The sequence below is a fragment of the Sorex fumeus genome, unplaced genomic scaffold (genome assembly GCF_029834395.1).
Source record: "Sorex fumeus unplaced genomic scaffold, SorFum_2.1 ptg000007l, whole genome shotgun sequence".
NCBI lineage: Eukaryota > Metazoa > Chordata > Mammalia > Eulipotyphla > Soricidae > Sorex > Sorex fumeus.
This window is the reverse complement of record NW_026606064.1, coordinates 24,219,069-24,231,237: the sequence shown is the minus strand read 5'-3', so window position 1 is coordinate 24,231,237 and position 12,169 is coordinate 24,219,069. Positions and strand designations below refer to the sequence as shown.

The 12,169-nt window shown below is 36.4% G+C and overlaps 1 protein-coding gene across 1 annotated transcript in view; it reads right to left on the bottom strand.

Annotated features, from left to right (window-relative positions):
- Positions 1 to 12,169, bottom strand: part of DCDC1 (doublecortin domain containing 1) — a 509,452-nt gene that overhangs the window by 467,844 nt on the left and 29,439 nt on the right. Inside the window, 1 exon segment of the mRNA XM_056135538.1 lies at positions 5,949 to 6,108. Within this exon segment, the coding sequence (XP_055991513.1) occupies positions 5,949 to 6,108 (160 nt within the window).

Genomic DNA, 12,169 nt, shown 5'->3' with positions numbered 1-12,169 from the left:
TATAGACAGAATACTGAAAGGAACAAGATCATTAAAACAACTTATATTTAAAGAGGGCTGGAGTGATAGCACAGTGGTAGGGTGTTTACCTTGCACGCAGCCAGCCTGACCGAGCCGGGTTCGGTTCCTCCGCCCCTCTCAGAGAGCCCAGCAAGCTACCAAGAATATCTTGCCTGCACATACAGCAAATCTATCAAATGAGACTCTACATGCCAAAATAACATAGAAGGATATTGTGTTGTGTTGTATTGTATTGTATTGTATTCTTGAAACAACTCTATTATGAGCAAGTTTGCAAATCATGGTGTCTTGTAAAAATTTTAAAAAGAACATAAGTACCCCAAGTACAATAAATAATGAATCATCACCTAAAATAATGGAACATAGCCAATATGAAAAATATATATATGTTGTAAATATAAATTGTATAAAATTATGAAAAACACAAAATATGAATATTTCAATAAACGTGATGAGAATAATAATCTTTAAAGGCATAAGTAACTCTACAAATGTTGGTTTCTTTGATAAATGTAATCTAAATATCACAGGAAGGGAATGTGAATGATAGCAATAAAAGTAAACAATTCTTCCAAAGTTTATTTCTAATGCCAACAGAAAATATGACTCTAATTTGAAAATGCAGATATGGGTATTCCAACTGAGAACAAAATTTTTTGTTGTATATTTTGGGGGGACATTCCTAGCAGTGTTCAGTAGACTAAGGCCAAATGAGAGTCATGTACTTTACACTTGAACTACATATTGATTCCCTGCAGTCATTTTCAGTCATTTTATAATACATAATATGAATAATAAAACTTCTATACAAAACACACACCTTAGCATTGAACGAGAAGATAGTCAATGTTTGTTGAATTGGACTGGTTTTCCTTTATAGAAGGAAATTCTAATTAAGAAGAGCAATTTCTGAGATTTGTAAAAGACTATCTGAATATAGGACTTAAGGAATAAATTATTCTATCCAAAAAATGAATACTTTATTCAAAAGTACAAAGGATTGAACATAAAGCCATATCTTAAGTCAAAATTTGTGCGGGTGTATAGTTATATCTAGCTTTCTAGAAGAAATTTAAATTTTCAAAAATAACCAGTAATGTAGTTGAATATTTTAAGGAAATAGTATGCTACTGATATTTATATCAGTAGAATTTTCTAAATCAAAGAAAATATTTAGAAGAAATACTAGAGAAATTGTCATTTGTTGGGTAGCAGAAGAAATAAAGGTGAAAGTTTCATTCACTACTTTATTCACTACTCGCTTCATTCACTACTGCTATCTCCTCTTCTCTCTCTTCTACCTCCCATTCCGTGATGGGGGTTTACAGAGCTCATCTTTGGATGATAAAGTTACTAAACTTACACAGTGGCTAAAAAGGCAATATTAACATATTCTATTTCAGTATTTGTATTTCAAAAGGGTCTAAGAATATTCCAAATAAAAATGCTGATGATAACTAAAATGAGAGGTGAGTGAATAGATTTGGGTTCCAATAATATCCTTGGAAACAAATACTGGTCAAGAAAGAAAAGCAAAGTAGATAATATATGATAAAGATTGTTGATAATATACATTTTTAAAATTATTATTGCTTTATGGGTCACATCCAGCAATGCATAGGGGTTACTCCTGGCTTTGCACTCAGGAATCAGTCCTGGCGGTGCTCAGGGGATCATATAGGATGCTGGGAATCAGACCCGGGTCAGCCGCATGTAAGGTAAACATCTTACTATCACTCCAGCCCCATTGAAAATATACTTTTAAAACTGAGTAAAGTTTTCATTTAACCTACTTAAAGTGAATTGTCTCCTCAAAATACTAAAAGAAATGGTAACATAGCATCTAACAAAACTAAAAAAAATTGTACTTTCAATTATTAAAATAATAAAACTATATCCTAGCAATAATTGTCATCAAATATAGCACTGTAGCATTGTCCTCCCGTTGTTCATCGATTTGCTCAAGCAGGCCCAGTAACGTCTCCATTGTGAGACATGTTGTTATTGTTTTTGGCATATCAAGTATGCCATGGGTAACTTGCCAGGCTTTGCCGTGCAGGCAGGATACTCTCAGTAGCTTGCTGGGCTCTCCGAGAGGGGTGGGGGAATCGAACCTGGGTTGGCTGCATGCAAGGCAAATGCCCTACCTGCTTTGCTATTCCTCCAGCTCCATCAAATATAATTAAAATAAAATGTTTCTACATAGAACAGAATTATGTACTGATTTATTATATATTCTGTTAATTTTCAAATGCAATTATCATTTGGGAATCTTTCACTGAGCATTCAGCAAAAGTTTTTTGAACAATAGCAGATTCTCCTAGATACTTGCTGCCAGTTAATAATGGATTTTGCCATCCACGTTTCCAGTGCTGATGCCCTCTTCCAGGTCACCTGGAAATACATCCAATTACAGCTAGGTAGGAAAATCGTCCTTTTATGCTACTTTCCTGAAAGAAACCATCCAAAAAGCCTAAACTTTGCCAGTTATTTAACTTGTAAGTGGTGAGTTATAAAATGGAAGGAACATACCTTTTCTGGGTGCAAATATTGAATTTATTACACTGTTCATGACAAGTGATTTTTTTTATGGTTTGTAGTTTAGAGAAGGATTCAGGCACAACAGCTTTTACTCTGTTCCAGAGAGCATAAGATGACAGTGGAGGGAAAGCACTGAATGAGCACAAGTATAAAAACAGGAATGAAAATGTACAAATAATAAAAAGTACATGGTTGTGTATCAGGCAACACATGGATAAAACTTACTGGTCATAGCCTGGTGCAATGAGTGGCATTAATATATGTGGGCATACTTTGTAAAGGCTATGTGGTGTTAATTAGAAACGCACAATTTCTATGCTATAAGTAAAGAACAATGAATTGATATTTTAATAATACTTTCTCATAAAAGATGGTAGAATAAAGGGGGCAATGAAAACAAGAATGAGACAAATGAAGTTATAACCTCAATCAGGGAGAAGATGTCTTCACACATAGAGAAAATTGCTGCTCTCAGATAATCATACTAATATCAATGCATCTTAGATTACCATTAGCTTCTATGAACTTTATCCTTTCATGTTCAAACTCATCACTTTCTTTTCCATAAAAGTAAAAAAATCTCTGACCGTTGTCTTTGACTTTCCATTCAATTACCAAGAAGAAGGTTAACTTCATTTTCTAGGTACATCATAATCTGAGTTGCTGATAATTGGAAATAGTGACAAAAAAGAAGTTAAGCTTCATACAAAAAAAGTAGAGCATGTTGAGGTATAAACTAAAAAAAATGGTAGGAAAGTGCCACAATAAAAGAAAAGACTGTTATTTTTTAAGATGTCAAATATTAAGGCAAACTCAGTAAAATAAAATTAAAACAAACAGGTGTACAAGTAACTGCAAAAAGTAAGCTAAAAATACAATAGAGTTGCAATAAAAATAACTGTAGTGGGGCTGCAATGATAGCACAGAGTGTAGAGTGCTTGCCTTGCAAGCAGCCAACCTGAGTTCCATCCCAGGGATGGTCCCTGAGTTCTGCCAGGAGTCATTCCTGAGAGGAGAGAGAGGAGTCAACCCTGACTCCTACTTGGTGAGGCCCCGCCAAACCCAAACTAAACACAAACTTTAGTACCATTTTGATATACTACAAAAATTTTGAAAATATAAATTGGTAAAATAAATTCTAAAGGAAATTAAATTATGTATAAATACATGTTACATGAGAAATGGCATTTATGTCAAAGAATACTATGGACCAAATATAATGGCCGCTTAGTACCTGTATTTCAAACCATAACACCCAAAAGGACAGAGACAGTAAGAGGGAATGTGCTTACCAAAGAGGCAGGGGGTGGGAAGGGGTGGTAGTAGGGGGAGGGATACTGGGAACATTGGTGGCGGAGAACAGGCACTGATGGAGGGATGGATACGCCAACATTATTTGACTGAAATGAAATCATGAAAGTTTGTAAGTCTGTAACTGCATCTCATGGTGACTCATTAAAATTTTTTTAAAAAGAAAAAAAAGGGAAAGAAAATAGAAAGTCATTAAAGAACTTCTGCTTCAAAGGGAAAAAAAATCTCATTTGGGTAGTGCTTCTATTAACTTACTGAGAACTCTATCATAAGTAATATATACTTACAATATAGGTAATTACAGGATAATGATTTTTATATATCATTGAACCACATGGCTAGTACACTGTATAAATAATATTATTCAGGTCAAATATGCTATCATAATTTATAGAAATAAATCAAAACAAGGATTAACTGAAAGTCTAGATTTCACTTTCATCTAAACTTAGTGACCTAACACATATATACAAAATTTTTAAATTTTTTAGACATGATCTAGCATATCAATTGGAGATTAACATAATCCCTAATTTATTAGAATTATATTTCATTTTTATGTTCTTTATTTTAGAGTTGTTTGGAGGTTCTAGCAGTTAATCCAAAAGCTATGAGATTATATTTAGCCAGTCAATAATCAGTAGTTTGTTGATACCTGAGAGATATTTTATAAGTTTTTAACTTTATAAAAGAGGAAAAAACACAGGAAAATACTCATTTCCTTTGTTTTATTCTTCTGAGAAGCGCTGCAGAGTATTGCAGTTTGAATTTGGGCTGTGGAGGTAGAATCATTTGGGTTCAAACTGTCCCTTTTTGAGTCAGAGAGAGAGTAAGGACAAGGCACTCGCACTGCAGGTGTTAGACCCTGATAGGCCTGGATAGCGGGTGGTCCCTAGAGTACTTCTCAGGTTGCCAAGAGTAGCCCTTGAGCACTGCTAGGTGCTCAAACTGCTACTTTTCTTTTTTAAAAAAAACATTTATTTTGGCTTATAATACTACTGTGAATGGTTTCTCATCAACTTAATTTGGACAACCATCACCAGTGTTCCCATCTCCCTTCCCTTTTTCTTCCTGACCCACCCATTTACCTGCCCAATTCAATTGTGATATCAGTTCCCCCTTATGGTGTTTTACCTTTGTTGCTACCTCAAAGTGTGTCCTTAAGTCCCACAAATGAGAGACAGCATTCTATATCTGTCACTTTCATTCTGACTGACTTCACTCAGTCTGATTTCCTCTACTTCTACTCATGTTGCTGCAAATTACAAGATTTTGTTCTTTATTAGAGATGCACATTATGTTCTTTTTTTTACCAGCTGTGTGATCTTAATCAACATTGTTAACATCTCTAAGTCTATTTCCTCAAGACAAAGTGAGTATGTTAAAAATATTATTTATCTTAATTACTTCTCAATGTTTCTTTGAGAACTAAATAGATACAATGAAGATTATATGCTTAGCATAGTGACAGCAATCGCAATGTTATCTGTCTGACTGTTATACTATCAGTACGCTATCTATCCAGAATATAATAATATGCTTATTGCATTATTTATTTTTTTCTTTCCACAAAATAAAAAAGTTAAAAAATTCCACCCAAGCAACAATATTCATAAACCAACACATTTCCAAGTTATTATTCACATAATTTTCACCAAAAACTGAGTATTTGCTGGAAATGGGAGACACAACAGGGCATAGGGCACATGTCTAGCATGTACTGGACCCAGGTACAATTCCAGCATCACATGGCCTCCCAAGCATACCTAGATGCAGCCCCAAATCACCTAAGCACAGCCAGGGTGGCCCTGGTGCTACCTAAGACTATGAGGCCTGAGGATTGAGCCATATCTTGGGGTTTGGGTATTGAACCGTCAGCCCAGTTGACCAGGTATCATTAAGCATCAATGAGTATCAATTGAGTATCAAATATCAATGCCCCCTAGGTCACCTAATCACTACTTCATAGGCACCCCCAAACAAACAAATAAAAACTCTGAGCACTTATAGAGGGAGCATTCTATAAACCTTTTAGCCACTTCAGAATTCAATTTACGCTGCCTAAATATCCTTACCTTGGTAAATCATTTAAAATATTTTTGCAGATTGGCTCTTCTTCCCTGCTGAAGGTTCCTTCAGTGTGGTTTTGCTGAGATATATCCATGACTGTTGTCAAGGGAGATAAGGAAGGTGAAGAAAGTGCTGCTCTGTGATCTTCTATTTCCATTTTTGCCACTTAAGGTTGAGAATGAGAAGAATGATATTCAATTTAAAGTAAAAATTCCTTCCAGGTTATAACTTGAGGCTGGGGATTAAATGAAGTTTACATCTCATCACATTCTAGAACATTCTGTAATTGCTAAATGTGAAATCTCATTAGAAACAGAGATGAGACCCTAAAGGAAGATAAAATTATAAATCTGTCTTTGGCATAATCCTACTTAATGAAACATAATTTGTGGCAAAGTATTTTTACTGTGTTAGAAAATAATTTTTAAGACATATTTATCTTTTAAAAATTTTTATTAAAACACCATGATTTACTAAGTCATTAATAATAGTTATTTCAAGAATATGTTCCAATAATAATCGCAACACCAATTTAACCTTCCATCCACCAATGTCCCCTGATGCCCTGCCCCCACCTCAGCCTGCCCTCTTAGCAGGCACAAAACAAATTTATATCATATTATTTGCTCCAAGAAAACTTAAAATAATAGCAATTGTAATTGTCAAAAGAAATCAATAAATATCACATGATTTATTGCTACATGATATTAACTTATATAAAGGCATAAAAATTATTTAATATAATATAATGCATACTCTCACATAGATAACTTTACAACTCTGGTATCTAAAATATATTGCATTAACTCTTATTTTGTATTTGGGTCTCATGGTAATAATCCTGTTTTCCCTGTTTTTATTTAAAAGATAAAACTATTTTTAAATTTTAAAAAAATCTTAAACAAAATTCTTTAATTTTTTTAATTTAATTTTTTTATTTTTTAATTCTTTTTTACATTTTTAAATTCTTTGTTAATATTTGGTAGAATTTGCATGAAACAGGTAAAGCCACAATTGTAAAATTTGGGAAGAGTGAGAGAATTAAGAAAATTTAAAGGGGATAATCTGAATGGGCCTATAAAAGTACAAGGTGCTTTATCTTAAAAAAGGGAATACTGAAAAGACTAATAAAGCATAGCAATTCAATATAAATGTAATACTAATTCATTACTCAAGACGTAGAATATGCCTTAATGAATTAGGAATAAATGTGCCTTTCCTAATCTAATAGAGGACAACTATAAACACATGGGTGAATGCCGTACTCAGGTCCACATGCTGAGAAATTTGTTCTGTCCTTTAAAGAAGTACCTTTAATGTTTCTTCAAAAACTGGTTGTGGGGCCAGAGAGAAAGTATACAGGGCAGGGCATACATGGTCGACCCAGGTTCGATTCCTGGCATCCCATATGGTCCCTAAGTACTACCAGGAGTAATTAATAAGAACAGAGTCAGGAGTTACCAGGTGTGGTGTTCCCCACCACCATAACCCCCAAAAAACTGAATGCAAGGCTATGAATTCTAATGTTGCCTGTCCCCAAAGCTGTGTGTTTTTCCTTTAAATCTGAATTATAAATGATCTGGAAAGAGTATTCTTGGTGAGGTGTGCATTTAGTCAAGTTTTTGTACTATATCTCTCCATTCCAGTTCTGGATTGTAGATGTAACTTGATAGATTTGCTGTGAATCTTATGATATCTTCTTTACATGTAACTCTTAACATGTAACTTACTGATCTTGCTGCTTTCAATATTTTGTTTCTACCTGGAATTTTTCACTTGACTACAAAGTGTCTTGTAGTTTCCTTGGTTGGTTCTATTTTTTGCTGAAAACCATTGAACCTCTTGAAACTTCATGCCTATAATCCCCAGACCAAGGAAATTTCTGTCTATGATTTTAAATATTGTTTCTTAGGGTGGAGTGATAGCACAACAGGTAGGGCATTTGCCTTGCATGCGACAAACACAGGTTCGATTCCTCCATTCCTCTCAGAGAGCCCGGCAAGCTACCAAGAGTATCCCACCCACACAGTAGAGTCTGGCAAGCTCCCCTTGACATTTGATATGCCAAAAACAGTAACAGCAAGTCTCATAACGGAGACATTACTGGCGCCCACTTGAGCAAATCAATGAACAATGGGAGGACAGCACTACAGTGCTATTGTTTCTTAATCAAATTTGGCTTCCTGCATTTCAACGAATCCACTGATTTTTATATTGTTCCTCTGAGCTCACCCCATAGTTCTCTGGTAGGTTGTATTTTTTTACCAAACTATTTTCAACTTCTATTGTTTTCTAGTATTTTCCTTCATCTCATCTTGGATCTCCTTGATCTTTTGCTCAGCTGCTGTTAATCTGCTCTTTAGAGTTTCTATTGATTTTTAAATCACCATACCATGCTCTTAATTTTTTCTTGTAGTTTTCTCATTTCAACACTCATTCTTTCTTCTGCACCACTGGCTTTGTTGACTACCTGGGCTATTGTTTCTTCAGTCTCATTAAACATCCTTACAAGAGTGTCACTAAAGTCGTTGTCTGAGGACTTACTGAGCTTGTTGGTGCTATGAATGCTCTGTGTTTTTGTTTTCTCTCATTGAGCTTGGTAAACTTCTACAGATCTTCCTCATTGGGTTTTCTATGCTCGTACATTTCTGTGAGTAGTGGAAATTAGGAGGAGCAATCCCACAGCCTTGTGCTTCAAGAGTTGTAAAACTGGACCTCTCTAATGGTTGGAGATGATGAAACTAGCCAAAGGGAGGGGAGCCTACCCACTCAGGTTTGGAAAAGGACACAGAGTTGACAAATGGATGATCAATCTATCTGGAAAGATGTGGAAGCATGCATGTTTCCAAATTGTTGAGATGGGACCCTTGCTATGGGGTTCTGGTTTGGAGACTCAAAAATTATTTTTACACAAATGAACTTACATGACAAATATCACTGACAACAAACAAATTTCTTTTTTAATACTATCTAAATTATTTCCATTCTGGGACCCACCATCTTCCTAATTCTGATGGCAGTGTCAATGATGTGGCAGGGAATTGATGCATTTGAGATTAGTGAATCAAATCACACCATTGTTCAGACACATCAATTGGTAAATCAAAGGCTCAAATGAAAAAGATAAAGTAGTGTTTTATTCTTTGGATTTGCGAACAGTAAACTGCAACCATTTAAAATGAGAGACAGTTCAAGTGGTAGAGCTAATGCCTAGCAGGTATGAAGTCATGAATGTGATTCCAGTTACCACTATAATCCCCAAGTCTCCCCCATTCCCAACCAAAGCATTACTGAGTGTGGATCCTCTCTCTTAAAAAAATAAAATAAAATAAAATAAATGATGAATCATTGATTAAAAAGAAGAGGAAGAAGAAGCCAGTCCCCAGGGAGATGGCTCAGTGTTCAGGGGCACATGTCTTGAAGTTCAAGAATCTCACTTTGATACCCAGCACCAAATGGCCCCATATCTACAGTCAATCATAACCCTGGAGATACGCAACACATACAGAGTTATCTCCAAGGGATAGAACAGAGGTTAAGGTTTTTGTTTGCCTTGCAGGCTGGCTGACACTGGTACAATATCCAGTACTGCATATGTTCCCCAGAGTACTGCCAGGAGTAAGCTCTGAGTAAAACTGGATGTGGCCTAAAGTCCCATCCCTCCATCCTCCCAAAATTGCTTATGAAACAATTGCACAATTGCATAAACATAGGTTAGATCCCAATTTGAACAAGACAACTTTAATAAAATAAACATTTCTGAAGCAATTGTAACATTTGTACATGGACTGGGTATTATTGATATTAAAGAAATACAAAGACAGTCTACAGAATGGGAAAGGATATTCGCCGAATACACATCTGACAAGGGGTTGATATCCAGGATATACAAAATACTGGTTGAACTCCACAAGAAGAAAACATTCAACCCCGTCAAAAAATGGGGCAATGAAATGAACAGAAACTTTCTCAAAGAAGAAATCCGAATGGCAAAAAAGCACATGAGAAAATGCTCTACATCATTAATCATCAGGGAGATGCAGATCAAAACCACAATGAGATACCATCTCACACCTCAGAGACTGGGCCACATTCAAAAGAACAAAAGCAACCGATGCTAGCGCGGATGTGGCCAGAAAGGGACACTCCTTCACTGTTGGTGGGAATGTCGACTGGTTCAGCTCTTCTGGAAAACAGTATGGACGATTCTCAAAAAATTGGAAATTGAGCTCCCATTTGACCCAGCAATACCACTCCTGGGAATATATCCCAGAGAGGCAAAAATGTATAGTCGAAGTGACATCTGCACTTGTTTGTTCATTGCAGCACTCTTTACAATAGCCAGAAAATGGAAGAAACCTGAATGCCCAAGAACAGATGACTGGTTAAAGAAACTTTGGTACATCTACACAATGGAGTACTATGTAGCTCTTAGAAAAGATGAAGTCATGAAATTTACATACAAGTGGTACAACATGGAAAGTATCATGCTAAGCGAAATAAGTCAGAAAGAGATGGATAGACATAGAAAGATTGCATTCATCTGGGGGATATAAAGTAACAAAATATGAGATTAATACCCAAGAATAGCTGAGATCAGCACCAGGAGGATTACTCCATAGCTTAGAGGCCAGCCGGGCATTCTAGGGGAAAGGGCAGCTCAGATAGAGAAGGGAGCACCAAATAAAGGGTGTTTGGAGGATCCTCCCAGGAGGGGAGATGCATGTCGAAAGTAGACTATAGACTGAACATGTTTGCCATTCAATGCCTCTTTTGCAGACCATAACACCCAAAAGGAGAGAACACAAGGAATTGCCCTGTCACAGAGGCAGGGGGGGATGGGGGGATGGGGGTGGGAGGGATATTATCCATGGTGGTGGAAAATGGGCACTGGTGGAGGGATGGGTATTTGATCATTATATAATCGAAACCCAAGCACAAAAAATTGTAAATCTACAACTGTACCTCATGGTGTTTCACTAATAAAAAGAAATCAAAAAAAAAAAGAAAGAAAGAATGTGATTGGATATGAATAAATGGTATGGCTCTGATGTTATCAGTTAAAGATAGCACTCTGTAACACTCTCCTCCCATTGTTCATCGATTTGCTCGAGCAGGCCCAGTAACATTTCCATTGTGAGACTCGTTGTTACTGCGTTTGGCATATTGAATACATCACGGGTAGCTTGCCAGGCTTTGCCGTGCAGGCGAGATACTCTCGGTAGCTTGCCAGGCTCTCCGAGAGGGGCGGAAGAATTGAACTGGGCTCTGCCAGGTCGGCGGTGTGCAAGGCAAACCTCCTACCTGCTGTGCTATTACTCCAGCCCAGTTAGAGATACAAACTTACTAATTTTAAAAGTAAGGTTTTTTGTTTTATTTTGTTTTTTGCTTTTTGAGTCACACCCGGTGATGCTCAGGGTTTTCTCCTGGCTCTGCACCCAGGAATTACTCCTGGCGGTGCTGAGGGAACCATATGGAATGCCAGGGATCAAACCCCGGCGTGCAAGGCAAACGTCCTACCTGCTGTACTATCACTCCGGCCCCCTCAAGATTGAATTTTAAGAAGAAAAGTAGAAGGAAATACAGAAAATAATAGCACGAAAGTTAATGGGTTTTTAGGGTTAAAAGAACATGATAGTTTTATTATTTTTCCTTTTGTTTTAAAATAGTCAACACTGCTACCGAAGGTCTTTTGGGGCTCACTTGTCAGTCCCATGTTCTCCCTTAAACACATATTTCGCTTTTTTGTTTCTGTTTCTTTGCTTGCCTATTTCCATTTGGAGAAGCCTGCTTGAACAGTATTTCCCCTATTTCTACCAACTCACTTCTTTCTTTTCTTTTCTTCCTTTTTATTGGTTTTTCTTTTGGGGCCACACTCAGTGATATTAATGGCTTACTACTGACTATGTGCTTAGGATCACTCCCAATGGGACTCAGGAGACAACTTAGGGTGCTGGGGCCAAATGTGCAAGGTAAACGCATTGAACCTGGATCAATCGTGTACAAGGCAATCACCCTACACATGGCACTATTGCTCCAGCCCAACCTGTTACATCTTTCTAAATAAGTTTGTTCAATAAAAACTACTTTGCTCCACTAACAAATAAAATTTAAAAAATTGAGAAAAAAATCAGTGTTTTCAAAAATCACATAATTTATATTTTATTAGACATATTTAAAAAACTGAGCTGGAGTGATAGCACAGCAGGTAGGGCGTTCGCCTTGC